Raw genomic sequence first — 21,512 nt, 5'->3', positions numbered from 1 at the left:
CCGAATTGTGTTTTGGAATCATATTGAAATGTCAACGATCAACTGCTTTAAGGCCGTACCCTGAAGAACTCTTTAGTAGAACCTGAGTCCAGTGTCCCATAGGCTATCTCTGTCTGTTTGGCCAAGTCCTCTGCACTCTCAATGGGGGAAACCATCCTCTCCACAGTCAGGAAAGCAGCGAGGTTGGCTGTGTAAGAGGAGATGATGATCAGGGTAAAGAACCACCACACACCTCCCACAATACGTCCAGACAGAGACCTGGAGAGAAGACAGATGGAGGTGGAGGAGGGAAAGAGAAAAAGGAAGTGTGGCGCAAAGGAAATGGAGTGGGAAGGGTGAGCAAGAGGAGGATTGGCGCAACAGAAGGAAAAGATTATCCGGTGGGGGGGTTTGAGATGGATGTTTCCAAGCAGATGATGAAGGACCAAGGAAATGTGAAGGTGAAGAGGATAGTAAAAAAAAAACAACCACAAAAAAATGAGAACAAGAGCGATGGGGATTAGCAGAAGAAAAAACAGAAAGGCTTAATTATTACTTTATTTTTCCAAAACATTTTCACCAACTCTGCATGCATGACTGTGGGCGCAACATAATTGCCAGGAAAACCTCTTTCATCTCCACAACCAGCTCATTATGCACCATACAAAGACGTCATGCAACTGATTGTAATCTCAGTCCTCTTCGAACCCACACACTCTCACTTCCTCCATGTTTACGCTCTCGAGCTCTCAATTGAGAGCAAGTACATGAAGCTAAGTGGTAATTCTCTTTTTGTTTGCATGAAACTGTTTTTTCTGTGTAAGGGGAGAGAGGGAGGAGTGAACACTCAACAAAGCCAAGTTTTGTTCATTTAAAGGCCTTGGAATTGTGCCCATGAAAGGCCTCTGTAAAACTTGTACCCTTCACAAGCTGTCTACTCTCTGAGGGTCTCTCGACCATGGAAGCAGCAAACAAGGAAACACACATCATTAATTTCATTGCTTATTCCAAAGTTTAGCCAGTTTAAAACATATTTTTGGCCGGGCACCATCTGACTTTTCAATTTAGGGTACCCAAAGGGGGTAACGGCTGCTGCATCCCAGAATACAAAAGAGCCGGCTACAAACATTTGAGTTAACGATGGATATCTTATATGCAGGTTGTAGTGTTCGTAGTTGGAGGACTTTAACATAACCATGGGAAATATGGAGTTCAAATAAAATCTCAAGTTTTATTTTTTTCACAAAAAAAATGATTTGGGATTTTACCGAAAAAGGTTTCTTCATTTGCAAATTTTGCCCCCCCCCCCTCAATCTGGTATTTGCTTCTAATGACACCAAACACGCTTTCGAATTTTCTCCTCCTGTGATTGATTTGCATTTCCACACAAATAATGGTTTTTTTTTCTTCGATACAGACATAAGTAGACATAAGTCTAAGACATAAGTATTAGAAAATGTCCTTTTTTTCATACCCCCCCCAACAATATCCTTGATACATGTACATTTAAAAATATGAGTGTAGCATACAACAATGCACGCATTGCTCAACTTGACTATGTTTTATTGTCTAAAAGTAACACTCAACACACTTGAGCATTAGCAGTGTTTTCTGATGTAGATTTGCACGGGTGAAGCAGGGCAACTGCGCAAAAATATTTGCGGGTTAAAAGTACAAACAAATTTCCAATGTGGTGACAACCATCTATTTTTTTTTCAACATATAAATCGACCATCCTTTTGACAATGTTCAGTTGTGTCAGTTTCTTGGTTGGGATTCAACTAACAAGTACCTTGTTTTGGAAAAGAGTTGCATCAGCAGTTGGAAATGTTGCTAAGGTCAAGCAAATTGCTAAATTGGCAACAGTGACTGTGCTTTTGCAAACACGCTCGTCTATATTCATCGTGTTGTGTCAACATTAGCAGGGACTTGCTTTGAACTCCGGAAATTGTTCAGAAGAGCCCCTTACATGACAGATGTTGTACTGTCTCTGTCAGCAGGTGAATAAAACCTTCATGAATTAATCTGTGATTGTGTCAAGATTTATGTAAAGCTCCGACAGCTTCCAAAGAGGATTCAGCCACTACAGACCTGCAGACGTTTACTGACCTTTACTTGTCAAGTCCTTCAAAGACCAGAACACATTTGATGACAAAAAAAAATCTCAGGCATCCAGAAGGTTCCCCACTTGGGGCCAACATCAGAAATGGATGCTTAGACTTACAATCCTAACATTTAAAAATGCTCCTCTATATTGGGACAGTAAAAATATCATCTCATCTCATCTTCCGAGCCGCTTGATCCTCACGAGGGTCGCGGGGGGTGCTGGAGCCTATCCCAGCCGTCTTCGGGCAGTAGGCGGGGGACACCCTGAATCGGTTGCCAGCCAATCACAGGGCACACAGAGACGAACAACCATCCACGCTCACACTCACACCTAGGGACAATTTAGAGTGTTCAATCAGCCTGCCATGCATGTTTTTGGAATGTGGGAGGAAACCGGAGCACCCGGAGAAAACCCACGCAGGCCCGGGGAGAACATGCAAACTCCACACAGGGAGGCCGGAGCTGGAATCGAACCTCTACATCTACCTCTGCACTGTGAAGCCGACGTGCTAACCACTGGACTACCGCCAGTAAAAATATCCTTTCGGAAAACAGATAAATGTCTTGTCTAGCAACGAATGCATTGCCCTTGACTTGTTTGTGTGTGCTGTCGGAGAGGAGGAGAACATGAAAAAAGAGGTGGTTATTAAACACTATTTGGCCTTGCACCAAGTTAGAGATGATGTGTACCTCCTGGAGGTCGATGAAGAGTGCGTCATTCAGATAAGGCTGTGATGGAGCATATGCTTGGATACCTGGGATTGAGCGTCTGTGTGTGTGTGTGTGTGTGTTGCTGGGGGAGCAGACTGAGTGAAGTCCTTGATTCCTCATGTGACACGAGTTTGAACACATTTATCTGATGCCGTGAAAGTGCGCGTTGGTATGCAACACGCAATTTTTTCAACGGCGGGTCATGTATCATCTATGAGAGCAAACAGATTGCCTTCCCAATCGCCGTGTGTGAAAGATTAATGGTACACCATCTTTCTTTCTTATTATTCTCACATATTTTCCTGCATATGACACTTTTCGAGGGATCGTTGTTTCTTTGCATGCAACGCAACAGTATTTGAACTCAACGTCCGGAACCAAACAATTTCAACGTATGTCCTGCCTGCATGGCCACTGTGATTCCTTTTCCATTTTGTTTATATTATTTTCCGACAGCCAACAGCGGCGTATTTATCTGTCTATCAATGCATTTCAAAACTCTGTGCTCAAGCTAACCACCACAGACGTACGGCATCTTCGTTACGAGCAACAAGAGGGAAGGATTTGAAGATATATTGACTGGCAACCGGTTCAGGGTGTCCCCCGCCTACTGCCCGAAGTCGGCTGGGATAGGCTCCAGCACGCCCAGAGACCCTTGTGAGGATAAAGTGGTTCAGAAAATGGATGGATGGATGGATGGATGGATGGATGGATGGATGGATGGACTTGAAGATGTATGCCTACTCTTCCATCCACGGATACCAATATGCCAATAAACAATCCCCGATTAATGAAAGAATAGGCATAGAGTGTTGTAGTATTGTTAGTATGAACATTTCCAGCTATTTAAGCAGAACAGATCGAAATTTGGGTTGTATAAGATACACGTTTGAGTTTTTATTTCAAAATATATGTTATCGGTGCCTAATAAAGTCAAACCCACATGGGACGTGTACAGGCTATCGGGTTTGGGTCTAAAGAAGCATTAAAAACAAAACAAAACTGAATGTAGATCTTCTCTGTAGGCCTGTCTGACTAATCGTACTGTCCATTCAATCGGGCGATATTAAGTCGGCAAAAATCTGCCGATTATTGGCGGTTTTTTTCTCCTCAAAACATTAACACATTACAAAATACGACCGCCATGATGATGTGCAATACCCCGACTCCTCAAAAAGAGCAAATATTTGATTTTTGCCAATTTTTCTCTCTGTTGAAAAGTTAAAAAATACTGAACGACACTGTATCAAAGTGTTGTGAAAAAGGCAAATATTCTGCATGCAATTCATATCTCTATTGTGTTAGGGGACCCAAAAACCTTTTTTTCTCTTATTAATCGATTACCTGAATTACTTTCTGGTTAATATCTAAAAAAAAATAAAAATAAAAAAATCCAAACCGTCACCAAATTCTCCAGAATGCAAACAAGCGCTTTTGAAAATGTCACAAATTAGCAGAGCATTTAGTCAGACAGCTACATTTACAGATGGGTTGCCATTAATTGTGTGATGGCCACTAAGATGAACCCCCCGCCAACCCCGCCCCCAAAAACAAACAAAAAAAACCTTTTGTTTGTGAACTGCTGTGAAATACAGTCTGTACAAGTGGATTTTAATGAGTGACCTTGTGACCAATCTGAGTTGGGAAGCTTCAGTGCACCACTGTAGTTGGTGAGTCATTCCATTAGATGGATCTGTTGCAATCGTTAAGTATTCAGGCCACCTGAGGCCATTTACTCAATACATTACACACACACACACACACACACACACACGCACACACACACACACACACTGAAATGTAGAAGCAGCCGCCGGCAGCAGGCAGCACAGAGGAGAGCTGTAATTTCAGATGTTTATTGGCAAAGACATCCAATTCCTCCGAGATGTTTTCTTCTGATCGTTTTACTTCACTCCGCTGCACTCCGCCTCGACCCTCCTCCTCATCAGCATCACTTTCCTCCAATTTATGCTAACAATTGCGGTCCCATCACTCAACTGCCCATCATCGTTTTCACCGCACCTCTTCCGCAGTGACCTTGCCAATCAGTGACATTAACACCCGACAAGTCCCAACCTAAAGATGACAGGCGGGTGATGTAAATGTCTTATCAAGGTCACTCTGACAATACGGGCCATTGTGTGTTAATGCTTTCATGTATCCTGCCACTCACCGCCGTGCGTGTGGACGCACGGGCGCAGGAGTGTGCATTATGTGCCAAGACACAGACAGTTCTTGTCATGGGAAGTCAATTCATTAAGTCAAGGATTAGACAACGGATCAGCGTGAGCAGCCCTGAATAGATCGGACGAAAGAAGATAAGGAAGTCTTATGGAGAGATTGGATGCGATGGAATGTAAAATTGGAAAGGTGAGATCGTTCCCAAAGACAGATGAATATAGATGGCGCGGGCTATAGAGTGAGCGTAAAAGACCTGAATAGGAGTGTAATACTCTGACTGCAGAGATGACTGCAGCGGCAGGGAGCGAGGGACGCAAGCCGCATACCAATCATGGCAACTCGATATGCAACACACGCGGACGCTCGCTCACGCGCACGCGCCGGCGCGCATATATTCAAACAACACGTGTCACAGATTGTTTCCCCGAAGATGCTCGAGAAGGTTACGAGAAAGAAATTCCGTTCTGTTTGAGAATGTACACCAGAAGGTCAGGAAATAGCTGAGCAGGCACGTGGCGTCTCATTGAATAAGGAATAGCTGATGATGTTTGCATTCAAGCAATGAAAACCATCACCATATTTGATTTGAAGCTCCATTATAAATGGCGGCCTGAATATGCTGATCTCCGCCGATGGAGAGGATCAAACCTGAGAGTGGTCGTCATGGCAAACTTGGAAAAAAGTTCTTATTCGCTCCCCTCTGACTTGCTTGTACATGAGCTGGACAGTGGATGCAGCGGCGTGGTGAATTGCTTGCTATCATGGAATGGATGCAAATGGCCGACATGCCACTACTTGTTCAGAGGTCATGTGTTAGGTCGTGTTTGTTTTTGATTGTGCATGTATTTGCAGAGTTAATACAAATAGTATCCAACGGGTTCCGAAATGTTCCGGAGAGGCCAAGGCGTGGGGTTGAATAGCATGACATGCACAAATTTGTATCGGGCTATTGTTTCATTTTTAATTGACAAATTAATTTACAAATTGGGGCGGCCCGGTAGACCAGTGGTTAGCACGTCGGCTTCACAGTGCAGAGGTACCGGGTTCGATTCCAGCTCCGGCCTCCCTGTGTGGAGTTTGCATGTTCTCCCCGGGCCTGCGTGGGTTTTCTCCGGGTGCTCCGGTTTCCTCCCACATTCCAAAAATATGCATTGCAGGCTGATTGAACACTCTAAATTTTTCCTAGGTGTGAGTGTGAGCGTGGATGGTTGTTCGTCTCTGTGTGCCCTGCGATTGGCTGGCAACCGGTTAAGGGTGTCCCCCGCCTACTGCCCGGAGACAGCTGGGATAGGCTCCAGCACCCCCCGCGACCCTAGTGAGGATCAAGCGGTTAGGAAGATGAATGAATGAATGAATAATTTACAAATTAATTTTCAAATCGATTAATCGACAACTAATTAATGCAGATTTGCTTTTTGACAATCGAACCCTTGAAATATTAAACTGTCCACCTCCGCAGATTTCAGCTTTTCAACAGTAATTCTTCCGATCTCTCTCGTCCTGCACAAAAGCAGACTCGTTATCTTTGTGTTGGATCAAAATAAAAGATTCCCTTTTACTTTGGAAAAGAATGAGCAACATTTTGTCTCCTTTCCGTCATCTTACAGATAATAAAAAAAAAACAACAACGTATCAATCATAATTAATTCGTTTGCGCATTTTCCCACAATTCCATTTGAAATGTTGTGCTGTTTTTGAATAAAGGGGATGGAAATGACCACTTTTTAAATCTGATTGACCAGTTCAACAACAGATGATTCAGTTATTGAGATCTTCATTAGTTGCAGGCCGAGACAGTCAGTCTACCCTTCGAAACAGGAAGTTCATCACAGACAATCCGGCACCCGCAGTTGTTGCACTGCTCCTGTCGCTTAGCAACCATGAAATCGAGTGGGCAGTCGTAACACGTTCGACTCGTTGCAAGTTAAGGTTTTCCAAAGTCAGATTTAACCGAATCTAATTTTGATAAACTTGGTAACCCTAAAATTGTCAATACCGCAGATGCCAGCTGCCTTTTTACACAGACCCGGATCAAGATGATTAGATTATTTTGCCGAATGCTTCAAAATAATCGGTGTAATTTTGGAGGGGGTTTTGTTGCAGTTTTACTCGTCGGCTTTCTGGCAGCAATTGGAGTAGACAGACAAATTGCATTTTAACACCTCCTACGTTGACAACGAGGAGAGAGACAGAGAGATAAACAAAGTTCACCATAAACCGATAAAGTCCTTCTTAACCAGTTGAACAACCGTTTTCATATTAGTTCAGATATCAATACCCTAATGACAGTTGCACATGCCGAATGCAAAAACCGCTACAAACTAACTCCAGTCATGGAAATGATTCGATCTCCTTGTTTCCTTCAATTCCTCGTTGATTTTAATGCCCGGCACCAAGAAAGATGTGTCATGTGACTCCGAAACAGAAAAGAAAACATGGAGGGCCTCTAGAAGTCCATTGATATAAGAACTGAAAATATTTTGCTTCTTATCAAGAAAATCATGGAACCCTCATGAGCTGTTTTTGTTGTTGTCCAAACATATGAACATATCAAATGAACAAGAAAGCGAAGAGACGAGGCTGGTATTATGTTTTGGGTTTTTTTTTCTTCTTCCAGGGCGGTGGCGTGACAAAGTCTCTAATGCGGCAACAGTAAACTGCTTTTGCAAATGACCTCCTCGTTGTTCGCAGCCATGCTGTTTGTGCATGCAGTGCGCACACACTTTAAACTACAGACGCTCCCCAAATAAACTCGAATCAATCGATGAACCACATGAATTGCCCAGCCGCACCCTTCTGACCACAAAGATATAAATATTTTTTTCAACCATGAAAACAACATTTTGAATATATGCTTTCTTGTTTTACTCTTTGTGCTGTTATTCTTCATTTTGCCCCCCCCCCCATACGCATCTGGCGGATGACACAGGATGAGGTAGAAAATCTTTTAAAAGTACACCCGTGACAGACTTCTCTTTGTAACGATTAGAATCCGGCATTTATAACCGCAGTAATCCTGGTTTTTATAGCGGTCATGCTGTATTGGAGGTGACAAGGCTGGGCAATTTCGATGATGAACACCAACGTCGTGTTAAGTATCGCATCATCGCAAGGACAGCTGCACATTCAGACACGCGCGCACTCGAGCTAAGAGCGATGAGAGTTTTTTGGGTGGGGATGGGGATTGTTGTGCAATTGCACAAAAGCTATTCATGTGCGCATGTGTGCGGCTGGTGCGTGGCGTGCACCCCGTGTTGTCAGGCGCTCTTCATGTTTGAGTGTCACTGCATGCAGGTGGCACACGTATTTTTTTTTTTTTAGCATTGTTATTGGAATCGACTTGTTATTTGCACAAAGTGGGAGTGGGAGAAGACAGCTGTTGGTGAGCGAGGAATGGGAGACAAGGAAGAAAAGTGAGGAGGAGAGCAAAAGAGAAGGCTGGAAGGGTCATCGAAGAGCCCGCTTTTGTTCATTGCTCAAATATGAAATACGGCTGTGGCTGTTAAACCAGGTGTGAAAGCACAGCAGAGAAGGCAATAAAAAAAAAGTCTTGGAGCTGAAGACAGAACTCCTTTGAGAATTTAAAAAACAAAAAACAATTCTAGGGTTTGTTTTAGTGCGGCTAGTAATGTTTTTGTCTTCGTGCAGGAAAAATCTTGATATGCATGTGTTTAAATCTATGATTGGGTTTCTTATGACGATTCAAATGACTCAGAGATGAACACTCAACAGTGTCTCATTTACTTCAGCATGCCACGTACTAGTTCCCAGCCATCCCCACAAATAACGCATACAAATCTGAACAAGGGGCAAACGGGTCAGAATTGCTTTTTCATTTGATTCTTAAGAATTGTGGGGAGGGGTGTGTAGAATATTGCTGATCTGGATTTTATACACAAAATGTGGATGCATGTAAGATGTGGGCAGCGCAGTGGCCGAGTGAATGCTTTGCCTTTTTGCATGTTTTCCACCATGCTTGTATGTTTTGTTTGGGTACTCCAGCTTCTGATCCGCCCACGGTCCAAAAACTTGTGATAGATTCACTGAAGACGACATTCGTCCATAGGTATGAATGTAAGTATGAGTGATTGCGATGCGATTGGCGGTCAATTGGAGGGCACACATGCAAGACAATGACAAGGTTGTTATTATCCAAAATATTCCGATGGAGTTTCAAATCCAGACCCACTGACTCACTCCACGTTGTTACCATATGAAATTATTAAATTGTTTTTTTTTGTGTTCTTTTTTGATTTGGATCCAAAAAAAGACTGACCTGACTATGTGCCAGGCACAGACCACTCAGAAGAAGCAACCCTGGGTTTCCATGGCAATAGATGATATATTTTCTCATATTGAAGAAACGTTAAATGCACTGCTCTTGCAATACAGAACATAAGGTGGTCCGTGCTGCTGCTTTTCGTGTAAAATCCGTGCCAGACATAGCAAGCGAGTGTCCTGCTGTCCCATTTCAGTTACATGAACAGAATTTTGGACCTGTTCGTTAAAATGAACAGTAATTATTGCAAAATACATGTGATAAAATCACCCACATTTTATTTCCTTCGAAGGATGAGCAGACATTGAACCCGTCACCGTCTCACTCTTTTAGGACATTTGAGCCGGTCCTCAACTCTCCCCGATGCTCCTTCTTTCCTCAGGTTTGCTCTCTAAAGGTCCATGATGTCCATGAATATTCAATAAACTGCATTCTCAGGTTATCAATAATAGAATGCCATTTTCATATAAATATTCTAAAAATACAGCTGGACTCTGCCTCTTCTGTCGTTCATTAAACATTTACGGATACCGAGCAAACTGTGAAATCTCCCACCCTTGCTCCCCCATACAGACGAGGACGAGGGACCATGTGCCCATGTTTCCTTTTTAGACTTCCATATTTCACGTTTATGGTGTTAGTGTGTATATTTGATTTGCCCAGATTCACACCATGTCACGGGGCAAGAGCTCAGGTCAGTGCTAAAATGAGCAAAGTGTTTGGCATTGTAAACGGTCTGTCTCAGTCGACCTCAGAACACATCCTGTTACTGCTGTGCCCGGATGTCTCACTCCCCTGGGACAATTTTGATGCGGTTGTGTGTATTATTCCCTGTCCCTTGTGATGCTGCAGTTAAAAAAAAAAAGTTATCTTTTGAAGGTGAATTATTTTTGATCCATTGACATTTGAAGTTTCAAACTTGCACTCGTAAAACAAGAACCGAAAAAGCAAGGACAAACCACAAATCTGCAATATAAATCTCACAAATGAAAAGCACACGTATGCTAGTGAGCAATATATTTGATTGTCGGAGGTACATCTATCCATCCATCCATTTTCTGAACCGCTTGATCCTCACTAGGGTCGCGGGGGATGCTGGAGCCTATCCCAGCCGTCTTCGGGCAGTAGGCGGGGGACACCCTGAATCGGTTGCCAGCCAATCGCAGGGCACACATAGACGAACAACCATCCACGCCTACATTCACACCTAGGGACAATTTAGAGCATCCAATCAGCCTGCCATGCATGTTTTTTTTGGAATGTGGGAGGAAACCGGAGCATCCGGAGGAAACCCACGCAGGCCCGGGGAGAACATGCAAACTCCACACAGGGAGGCCGGAGCTGGAATCGAACCCGATACCTCTGCACTGTGAAGCCGACGTGCTAACCACTGGACTACCGGGCCGCCCTGTCGGAGGTACAATTTACCATAAACTAGAGGCCTGGTGGCAGTACAAGAGTGCTCATGATTATGAAACTGGAAGCGTTATACTGTGTGAGTTCAATGCCCAAAGAGCTTATATGCAGCTGATTACGGATCTTGCCTAAAATACACATGAAATTTTAACAAAGGATCCAGTGGAGCAACCTGGATGCTTTGCTCCACTGGATCCACACACACATGCACACTCGGTGTCACATACCACATCTTGTACACTCACCGCGGTGAGATGTCACAGCCTTGTTGCATGAAGGCTCCCAGTGAAAACCAGAGGGAGTTGAAGATGCCAAACTCATTTGGAGGTTGGTCGTTGGGGCCCTGCTCTGTGGTGCCCTCCTCTGGTTCCTCAGCGTGCCACTCGTATGGACTGAAGCGACTCACCTGTGACGACACAAAAAAACAATGTCTTGAGTAGCAATGCCTGGCAAAAATAAGGAACTGATACGTTTACCTTGTGACACCCAGACAATCGTGCATGACTTCCCCAACACTCACCAAAAATAGCACCACGCTGACTCCGATGTACGCAAACACGATGCACATCCAAATTTCGTAGGCCAACGGGTCCAGGAAAGAGAAAACACCTGGTTTGGACTTCTGAGGCTTCTTAATCATGATGGAGATTCCCAGAGACATGAACGGCTTTGAGAAGTCGATCACTTCTTCCCGAACCAAAGTGATGGTAAGTGGGGCCACTGCGATTTCCGCTTTCTGCAAAGAAAAGAAAGGGATTGGATTTCTTTGGTGTTTCAATGCCATTGATTTTCAAGCTTGTGCCTTTATCTGTCGTCTCCACTTATGCAAAAGCATCAAAGGGGGTGGGGGGGGGGGGGGTGATCATGTCAAGAGCAAGGACAATTGAATGGGCAAGTAGCGTCGTTAGTTCAGTGGCGTTTGAGACGGGAGAAAAGGAAGAGCTGAATCAGCGAATAGAGACATAAAGAGGGAGGGAATTTAAAGTACATTGAAGACCGATTCGAATAACCTGGTAGTGATGTGCAGACAGTTGAGAGGAAGTGAGAGAGCACAAACAGGCAGGAACACAAAAAGATTAAAAAGGGTGTATGAGAAGATAGACCTTTTAAACGCGTTTCCCTTTGAATGCCTCATCTGGGAGCACAGCGAGCACTCGGCACAAATCAAACCTGATTAGTCGACGTGCCGTTTCCTCAGAATCACCTTCCATCAGGAATTGTGCAGGCCAATTATTTCTGTTACCGCTCTGTGACAATCTCTGCTTCCACACTTTCTTCTGACATTGTCTTCTCAGTCTGAGTTCTCTCACAATGTAATGTGCATGGTGTCGACCGCATAAGTGGTCCCCGTGCTAAATTCTCCTGCACTTATCGAACTGTTCAAGACCAAGCTTGGCCGCAGGAAACATGCGTGCAAAGCTTCTGATAAGCACGTCCCTGTAGCAGAGTGTCAGGGCCCAAAGTGGGGCCACACTGGCGGGATATGCGACCGTCCAAGTGGAACTGCAATGCCTTCTGTGCTGACTTTGTGAAGAGGAAGTTTTATCTTGTTTTTTTTTCTTTTTCTTACATCTGCGGTTGTAGCATAATCAGAAGTCTGAATATTGTCATTAGAAGATACCAATTTGACCATCTTCAAAGCCCTCCTCAAAACTCACTTGTATTCTTTGGCGTTCGACTCAGCATGACTTAGATTTGTTCTTGATTTTACTGTTTGGTGTTTTCTAGCGCCTTTATTACCGATTTGTCTTACTGTTTACTGTCCATGTTAAATCGCTCCATGTACAGCACTTTGTATGCAGCAATGGCTGTTTGAAAGTGCTCTATAAATACTTTTGACTTGACTTGACTTGACCATCTGTGTACAGATTTGCATCAAAACGCACATCGATCCAACAAAAACAATCGAAAATGGTGGCCCAAGGCTTTTGCATGGTACTGTACTAATCTAACATCATCCATCCACACTTACCCCATAAACAAGCTCGCCCACCATCCCGTTCCAGATCTTCGTCTCGGGATCTCTGGCTCCGTATTTCCCATCAGGTACAATGGAGATCTTGTATTTGATTCCAATGTGTTTGGCGATCTCTGAGGCCAGATCCACACAGTAGCCCTCAAACTGGTCATTGCCTTCATATAGCTCCCAATTCTTTTTCAGCATCACGTAGGGGCCCTCCTACAAAAGCGGCACAAGGCGAGAAAGACACCGTTTGGAGATTGGCGATTGATGTGAAAGAACAAAAAAAAGTTGTGCTAAATAGTGAAAAAAGATGGGAATACAAGTAGTGTCAAGCATGTTTATTTCCGTATTAAAAAACAACAACAACAATACAAGGAACATGTCTGATTTGAGCGACTTAATTTCTACAAACAGATCTTAATATTTCTATTTATTTATATAGCTGGTGGAAATTGTCCATCTTCACAACATGGCATTTTAGTCTGCCAATTTGTAACATACTTTTTTAAAAAATCAACAATCACTCACGAGAAACAACAGCACAAGCGGTAAACAGAAACATGGAAGAGAGGGACACACGTTTTCTTTCTTTTGGGAAAACACCGCTCAAGTGTCAATGATGTGATAAAACTGAGGATAAATGATTACATCGGTTCTTTTCACATATTTCTGGAAGCCTTATATGTGAAGTATTCTGCCTTGACGTGCGTTATGTCTTATCTTTATCAGCCTTGACGTGCCTCCGCTGGGGCGTGCACCTGCCTCAGTGCCGCAGTGTTGCCGATGCTAAGGGAGGAGAGATGTTCAACAGAAGGGAAATACAGGCGAGGAATGAACGCTGCTGCTTTGAAGGCGCCTTGTCAAAGGCAAAATGACTTTTTGAGCGTACAGTTTGCCAGATGAAAGCAACGCGTGACTCTGAGATTTTGGTGGGTGCGTTTTTAGAATTCAAAATCTGACACTGATGCACACACACACACACACACACACACACACACACCTGCGCAGATTGATGATAGTGGTGAATTATTGCATTATGCCTGAGGCTGCTGCCCTCGTAATCCAACTGAACCAAGCCTATTAGCATGCCATTGGGCTCTTTTAATCAACCAATTAATCAGGTAGGCTTTTTTTCAGTTCGGTGGAAAATGGCAAATTTTAGCCTGGAAATGTTGAAATGAACAGTGCAATGAAATTTGCAAATGAATTAATTGAAACAGCATTACAATTAGTAGGATGGAAGACGGGGGGCTTTACGAAAGCATAATCGTTTTTAGATACAATGGAACCTCATATCACGACATTAATCGGTTCAATGCGGCGTTCGCAATGTTCAGAAATTGAGCTAATGCTTGTCCTTGTAATCACTGGAAATGCAATTAATCTGGTCCAGTTATACTTTCATTATGATGATTATTATTATTATTTTAACAAATGCATGATTAAAAATCAATATATTACAATATAGAAATGAGTGAAAAGAAAGAAATAAAACACTTAATATGATAACTATTGTTACTCATTAACGCTGGCAAAATGGGAGGAGAACTCCAGCTACGCCAATGAAAAAATGTCTTCTTTCATAATAAAATGGGGAAATTCTGCTTCAAGTGGTTTTATTTTATTTTTTTATTGTGTTGGCTTTTTGTTTCTAATTCATGGGTGTATGTATTTCATTTTTATGTCCCCAAAATGAAGGAAGACAACATAAATTAATCTGGTCATTAAAGACGAGAACATCCATATATCAAACACAGTATTCATTGAACCATTTGATACAAAAAATACATTTGATTAAAACGTTGAATGAATGAATGAATAAAACGTTTTTTTTTCTCCCAAATTCATACTTGATCATCATTAAATCAGGACCCTAAAACAATTAAACCTACAAAACAAAAACAAATACACACGTTTGAGGAAGGGATGTTTTTCTGTTCCAGCGTGACAATGCCGCAGTACACCAAACATAAAGATATGCTTAGATTTATTTAGTTATTTATTTTGGGGGTTTGGAAGAATTTGACCTTTAGGATTACCAAGAACAAGCAGGATTTCAGGTCCAACATCACCCCTGACTTTTCAAATGTTGTTCTGGATGAAAATTTGACACACTCCAACATCTTGTAGCATGTCTTACCAGAGGAGTGAAAGTTATAGCTACAAAGTAGGGTGAGGAGGTGTGGGGGGGCTAACACTATTTCATTCCATTTTACAGGTACTTCCCATGAAATGGATGTGTCCCAATACTTCTAGCATGCCCACACTGCCTTCAGTTTTTCATTCTTCATTGTCCAAAATCTCACATTTGAAAGACCAGTTCAGTACCTATAAAACATTGTGAAAGTTCTCTACTCCAAAGATAATCATATTGTTTTCTTAGTTTAGTTACGATATTACATTTTACACTTTAACCAGCTTTAATATAACCGTCACATGAACATATTGCCCCGTTGTGTCGGAACATACAAAAAAAAAAATCCTCCTCCAATGACATCCGTAGAAACATTAGCAGGTCTCTGGGCGCTCATTCCGTCGACTCAACATGAATCATAAAATTAATGAACACACAGGCGTGCACCCTCTGATAGATCAAAACAGCAATCTAAGCTGCTCACTGACTTGGAATATCACCCAAATGAGAGCTTGACATCATATTAAAGTCATTAGCAATTTTATCTCATTTGCTGTTTACTCGAAATTAACTGCCATCAAATCGATTGTAATTGTTTTATTTGGAAGTTACAACAATGTTAAAGGAACATGATGATTCCGTTCCAAGTTGTGTAATTATATATCAAGTGTGCAAAACAGGAACAGTAGAACACAGACTAGTTTCACATCCTATAATTTGCATGGAAGTTAGCATATTACGACAATAACTATCAATATGTCTTTGAATACACAATCAATTGCACGACAATCCCCCCCGAGGGTTGCCATAATTGTAGTCATTCTCTTCACCGATTGAATCGTTTACTTTATCTGCGCCAACAAGGGGAACTTCATCATTCCCCTCGTCTCCTCTTCAAATTCAAGTTCATCATGTTCGAAGGTTAAGTGGTGAAAATGTGATAAACCAACTCTGCGGAGATAATATGAAGGAAGCAATGCACGCGCACACGAGCAAACACGTGTACACGGGTCGGAACGTTTTCATTTCATAGTCTCGTTAATGGCTTTTATTAGTTTGTGCCAGATGCCTTTGTCTCAGCGTGAAGGTTGTGTGTGTGTGTGTGTCTGCGCGTTTGTTACTTGGGGACAATATCATGCTTGTTTGAGTTGCACCAGGGCAAGGAATAGTGTAAAGAATGTGGAGATGGGGACGAATAAGTGCAAAATGTGAATCTGAAGATGAAAAAGTGATGTGCTGTTCCCTAACGTGATTTCAGTTCCTGTTGACTGTTTATTTACCTGTATTAGGGCCGAAAGGGGGGAAATAAAATCTGCTAACTATACAAAGTCAAACTCAAAAACTGTTGGACAAAAAATGTCTGCCTCAAGACTGTAAGTAGTAAGAATAATAAAAGAGCAATCAGAATAAAACAATTCTTGTGCAGCCCGCAACCATGTTTGGCCAGCGTCCATGTTTACCACACAAACATTTGCTGCAAACACACACAGTGAATCTACGGGACTACTTTTATATTGGCCGGTAAAGAATGCGGAGAAAGACAAACGATGCCCAAGGGTTGGAGACACTTAAAATTTAACAAGGATGAAAGTAAAATGCAATGTAATTACTTCAAAAGAGATCTGGCGTGAATAAAGACTCAAAGATATTTGAAGCAGCTGCAGTGAAGCTCTCGATTTGCCTGTTGATCTTTGTTCCCACCCTCACCTATGACCTCATGAGCTGTGGGTCGCGATCAAAAGAACGAGAACACGGACACGAGCAGCCGATATGAGTTTAAAAGTCCTTTTCGCCGGCCATCGGAGCAGCCACTTAACGGCTATGATGTTAATACATTAACTTTGGCTCTGTTATTTGCAGAAGCGTGTTTATTTTGCATTTGTGCTGTCCGACCTTTTTCCAATAGAGGGGTATATGCGACTATTGGATGAAATAATCAAAAGAATAAATGATTCTAAAGAGATTTGTTTGCGACAACACTGAAGTTATGAAATAGATAAAACTTAATGCCAGATTATTTGCTCGTAGGTTTACATGGAGCTAACCGCCGATGCTAAATGTTTTCTTGATCTAATGATCTACAGGAATATCTCATATGTCAATGATGCTTGAGTTCATGCCTGATTGACCTCGGCTGTTTTATTTCATTCAATCCGGACGTGTTGTTTGCCATCCGTCATCAGTTTGCATATTTTAGTGATGTCAGGCTCACATTGACAGCATATACAGTCCACTGATCTGATTCACTGGGTTGTGATCTATGACCTCTAATTTCTGTAAAATTCAGATACACACTTGAAAGAAACCCAATTCTAATCCGAGGATACCTGAATCCGGGAGTTTCTTTTTTTTTTCTCTTTACCATACCATACAGGCAAAAAGAAATAGCTAGCTAGCTAGAGAGCTAGCTAGATTGATAGATAGATAAATCTGACTCGAACCAGCTCACTTGAGCCTTGTAAATCTCGCCTGAAACACCAGCGATGGAAAGATAAATGGCCGGATCAGTCCAAACAGAGACTGAAAGATGGAAACGTTGAAAAACAAACCTAAACAAATGTGCAGAAAGGTACAAAAGGAAAGGAGGGAGCAACAAAATAATTGACAACAAATGATCCAAACGGTTATGCAGTACAAAAACATGGTGGGTTGAAATTGAGCTTCGTAGGAGCAAATGTTTGGCGCTGATAAGGCATGAAAGGTTCCTGATATGTGCCAAACAGACTTGCTGTTTGAGCCAATTTGCTCCATCGAGAAAACAGCTGGACAGTGAAAAGTCCACTCGCATTCAAACCATCAGTTCATCATTACAATACGCTAGACTGTGGCTAAATGAATAACCAACGGCCGAGGCATAAAATATGCCCGTGAGCCATCCGTTGCGACAGCCAGAGGGCCGAGCCAAGCGGTCACAGCCTATTTCAGTCTGTCAGAAGGACAACCGGTCCATTCGTGCCCCAATTAGTCAAATTACAGCTCATAATCATGCACCCACAAATGTATTGGCCAAATGAGTCGGCATGATTGTCTCTGAGCTATCTCGACATAAAAAGAGCAAAACACTTCAACATTTAGCTCCTCAGTCTTTGTGTCGCTTGGTCAAGTCAACTGCAATTCTCTGCAAGAGGGCCACGTACGCATTCTTCTTATCACTGAGAAAGCAACCCGTTTGTGTAGGAATTGAAAGATTCCAAGAACCCATCATGAAGAATAAGAGAGATAAACGTTGCTGGCTGAATGCGTACATTGCAGCATAATGCGACAGCTTGACATACAGTGGAATTTCGCTCCATAGGCCGCGACTGTGTACACTTTCCTTTTACTCCTGCTGTTAATTTCTTCTGAACATTCTTCAACAAAGCACAAAATGCGACTGCAGTAATCCAACTCTTGTTTGTTGTATCATAAAGTGGAATTTCATTGTTTCATCAAATGTTATCAAATATTCAATTTCAAACACCCCAAACCCCAGAACAGCTTTTTTTTTTTAAATGAGCATAAAACCAAGGGCAGGAAAACAACATTAATAAGACATTACAATGTATTTTTATTACAAACAACTACCACATGCTAAGCGCGATGGGAAGCGCCCTGCGACTGAACAGTTGATCACTACTGAAGCGCACTTTTCCTTTCTGAGCAGTGTTTGATTTTTATTCTGTGGTGGCTTAAGGGCACGCATGCATGAATCATCGACTTGGGAGGGTCGGGATAAACTGTGTAAATGGGCAAATTGGGCAAATTCCTACAGAATTTTTCTGGTGTGTTGTTTGCCATTGTCAGTGTTTCATTGATGGTGCTAAATAATAAATAAAGTAGCACGTTGACATAAGTTCAGGTGAAAAAGTAAAGGATTTTTTTTTGGAAGTAACAATGAAGTAAATCAAAATTTAATTATGTTTAGTGGGCAAAGAAGGAATGTTGGCCTTGATTTAATGGCTAGATCTTCACGCTTCCTCCCTGAATAAGTGAAATCCATTGGAGGCAAGTTGAACCCGCAGGCATGGCAGTAGATTTAGAAAAAAAGATAGAGTTCAGCGATGAAGATAAAGGATGAATAATATTGAACCGCGAGGCCTCTGTCAAATGAACAAATGATGGGATGTTCTGCGTTTCTACTTTTGTCAATTACAGTCACAATTAGATCTGAGGAGAGGAGCGCTACAGTATTAGGCAAAGCTCGTAATTTATAACATCCATCCACTCAAGTCCCATCACATTTTTTTTTCTTTCATGAAGGTTACAAGTGAGCGACTTCGGCCTCATACATGCGGCATGCACCGATGGACAGTTTAACTCAATCGAACGCGCACATATTCCAGTCATAGGAGAAGCAGCAGTAGTCGGAGCAAACCTACGGCAAGCACTGAGAGAAAATGTAAACCCGACACAAGGGCTGAAATTTGAAACTATAACTGTGCAAGCAACTTTTCCCCTGTTCTGCCCTTGTTAAACATTATTTACTGTTATTGTTTGTTTCCAGTAAGGATGTCGTTACATAACCCTCGGGTACCTTAAAGCAGGCTCAGCCACAAAGCAGTAAACTAAGTATGAGTCGGGACAAAATGACAAAAAGCACAATAAAAGTAGCAGTTCTCTTGTTAGCAGTAATCATGGTTGTGTTCAATGATGAATTTGTATTTCCATGGTGAGTGAAGTGTGTGGGTGGACCAGTGTCTCTCTGCGCTGCAAAAAACACAAAATGAAGTGAAATATGATGCAGATTGGATATTAACGATTTCTGGTCTGAAATTCAAATTGACATCAGATGGACAAAAGGTAATGCAGGCGAATGCAAATAACCTCGCATCTAGACATGTTGAATAGGGGTTCCCACCTGAAATTGGAATTGCTGCAAATTTTGTTAAGATCCTGATGAAATATGCATTTTGAATTTGGCCGTATATTTGTCGTGAATTTTTCATCAAGAATTGTTCCCATAACGTACTCATTTCATTGGTCGGTTGATGCAACGGCGACGTGCTTTGAATGCCATTCTGTAAAGCTCACACCTCCAACAATGATACTCTTGTTACCAAACTGTGTCTGAATCGTCAACAAAATGTCAATTGTTTCTCTCACAGTGTTTACTTTTTTACACAGTCAAAATGATTGCTGTGAAGAAAAAAAAATCAAAAGCAACAAAGCTCATACTGGACTACCACACACGCAGTTACATCGTCACGAATGAATAGCTAGATTCTAGATATGGATACTTAAGATGTTGCTCAACAATTATTGGGCACACACATGCCAATAAAAAAAAAATTAGAAAAGAAATCCACGTTTGAATGACGAGGTTTTGGAGACGCCCCTTTGTGTCTTTCTCCAAGGCGGGACTCAGTTGAGATGCAGTGAGACGCTTGTTTCTTCAGTGTCGCAGCAGAGGCTTCTTCTTCATCAGAGGCTGCAAAGAGGAGGAGGTGGCTGAGCTAACGTTAGCCAAGGTCTGCTGAGGTATCCATCCACAGAGAGGTATGAAGGAGGCGTGACCAGAGAAACAGTGGAGCAGATGGATTCATGGGAGAGGAAGAGGACAGACGTGTTTGGGGAGAAAATGGCAAGACACATCGAAAAGACGTGTACAGTAATGGGCTTGGGCCTAACCCCCGCTCACTCCCCATCCCCACGGCAAAACGCATTTTGAAAGACCGAGACAAATGATTTGAAGTTCACAGTTCACACACAAATTTGTAGGTACACACACCTCGTCTGTTGTAACCATCTCAAGAGTTGTATTTGCGTGTACGTGCTTTCCACCCTCAATCACTCACTCTTTAAATAAGGTCACCAAAATATTGAGCGCCACTCCAGTGCAATTCTTTAAGACTGTTAACTACAATTACGATAAGAAGTTGTTGCATCTTAGGCCATGTCAATCCAAAAACATTTTTTTGTCAGGACTGCATGTGGGAATGCGCGTCAGCTCTAAGATCTGCCATAGAGGAGGCGCTGAAATGAGTCCTTGTCTACCAAATTGAACAGAACCCATCTAGCGGAAAAAGGGGCTGGCCTGCCACAAATCGGCCACAGATGGATGATGTCAAATCCCGAACACAAACACGCTCAAGCCTCCTTTTTTTCTTGGATTGACACCGTGCCATGCTTATTTAATTGACAGTGGGCTGGCATGCGAAAGTCATTAGAAGAGTCCAGACTGAGGTCACGTTCAAATGGTGATCCGAGGTCAGTTTTAGATTTGCCTATTAATGAGACATTAGTCTAATCAAGTGCCGCTCCCTTGGGGCCACGCTCTGAGGGATTGCTAAAACTTATTCGGAGTTTTCTGAGGCATGAATAAAAATTTGCTGCTGCACACTCACTCTCGTCTCCCTCTATTAGGCTGGATTTACACTATCTGGTTCAAGTGACACAATTCTGATGGACCATGCCAGCAGAAAAAAGGGAGGGAGTAAAAAAAAAAAAAAAAAACAAGGCCACACGCTTCCATCAATGTGACAGCAGTGTAAGTGGACAAATCAGATTCGGTACGTATACCCTGTCAATGCAAGTCTGATCCAAACACACTGCTAGCTGACATACACCCATGCCATCCCCACTCCGCCGAAACAACACAAACAGGCACATTAACAAACACATTAGCGACACAGAGGTACATAGATCATTCTCGAAGAAAAATAACTGCAGACGATGGCCAGCGGAGTAACGGTGAGGAAACCAATTAGCAAGAAAAATCATCTCAGGCCAACCAAAGAAAATACAACCTTTTTAATTATTATGTA

At 42.4% G+C, this 21,512-nt stretch overlaps 1 protein-coding gene and 1 long non-coding RNA gene across 9 annotated transcripts in view; both read right to left on the bottom strand.

The window, feature by feature from the left end:
- The window catches only part of gria4a (glutamate receptor, ionotropic, AMPA 4a), a 75,842-nt gene that overhangs the window by 14,226 nt on the left and 40,104 nt on the right, over positions 1–21,512 (bottom strand). For 7 of the 8 annotated variants that reach the window (XM_052077750.1, XM_052077744.1, XM_052077745.1 and 4 more), the window contains exons 11-14: positions 12,645–12,851; positions 11,193–11,408; positions 10,918–11,078; positions 60–258 (exon numbers count right to left, since the gene is read on the bottom strand). In XM_052077750.1, coding sequence (XP_051933710.1) covers positions 60–258; positions 10,918–11,078; positions 11,193–11,408; positions 12,645–12,851 — 783 coding nt within the window. Of the gene's footprint in view, positions 1–59; positions 259–10,917; positions 11,079–11,192; positions 11,409–12,644; positions 12,852–17,272; positions 20,177–21,512 lie in introns of those variants that run through there. The other variant, XM_052077751.1, reaches the window with a different exon arrangement.
- Positions 2,385–10,909, bottom strand: LOC127608642 (uncharacterized). Its single transcript, XR_007964292.1, has 2 exons — positions 10,610–10,909; positions 2,385–2,559 (listed from the first exon to the last, which is right to left on the bottom strand). It is a non-coding gene; the product is annotated as an uncharacterized LOC127608642 (long non-coding RNA).

Source organism: Hippocampus zosterae, chromosome 10 (assembly GCF_025434085.1).
Source record: "Hippocampus zosterae strain Florida chromosome 10, ASM2543408v3, whole genome shotgun sequence".
Taxonomy (NCBI): Eukaryota; Metazoa; Chordata; class Actinopteri; order Syngnathiformes; family Syngnathidae; genus Hippocampus; species Hippocampus zosterae.
This window is presented reverse-complemented; position numbering and strand designations above follow the sequence as displayed.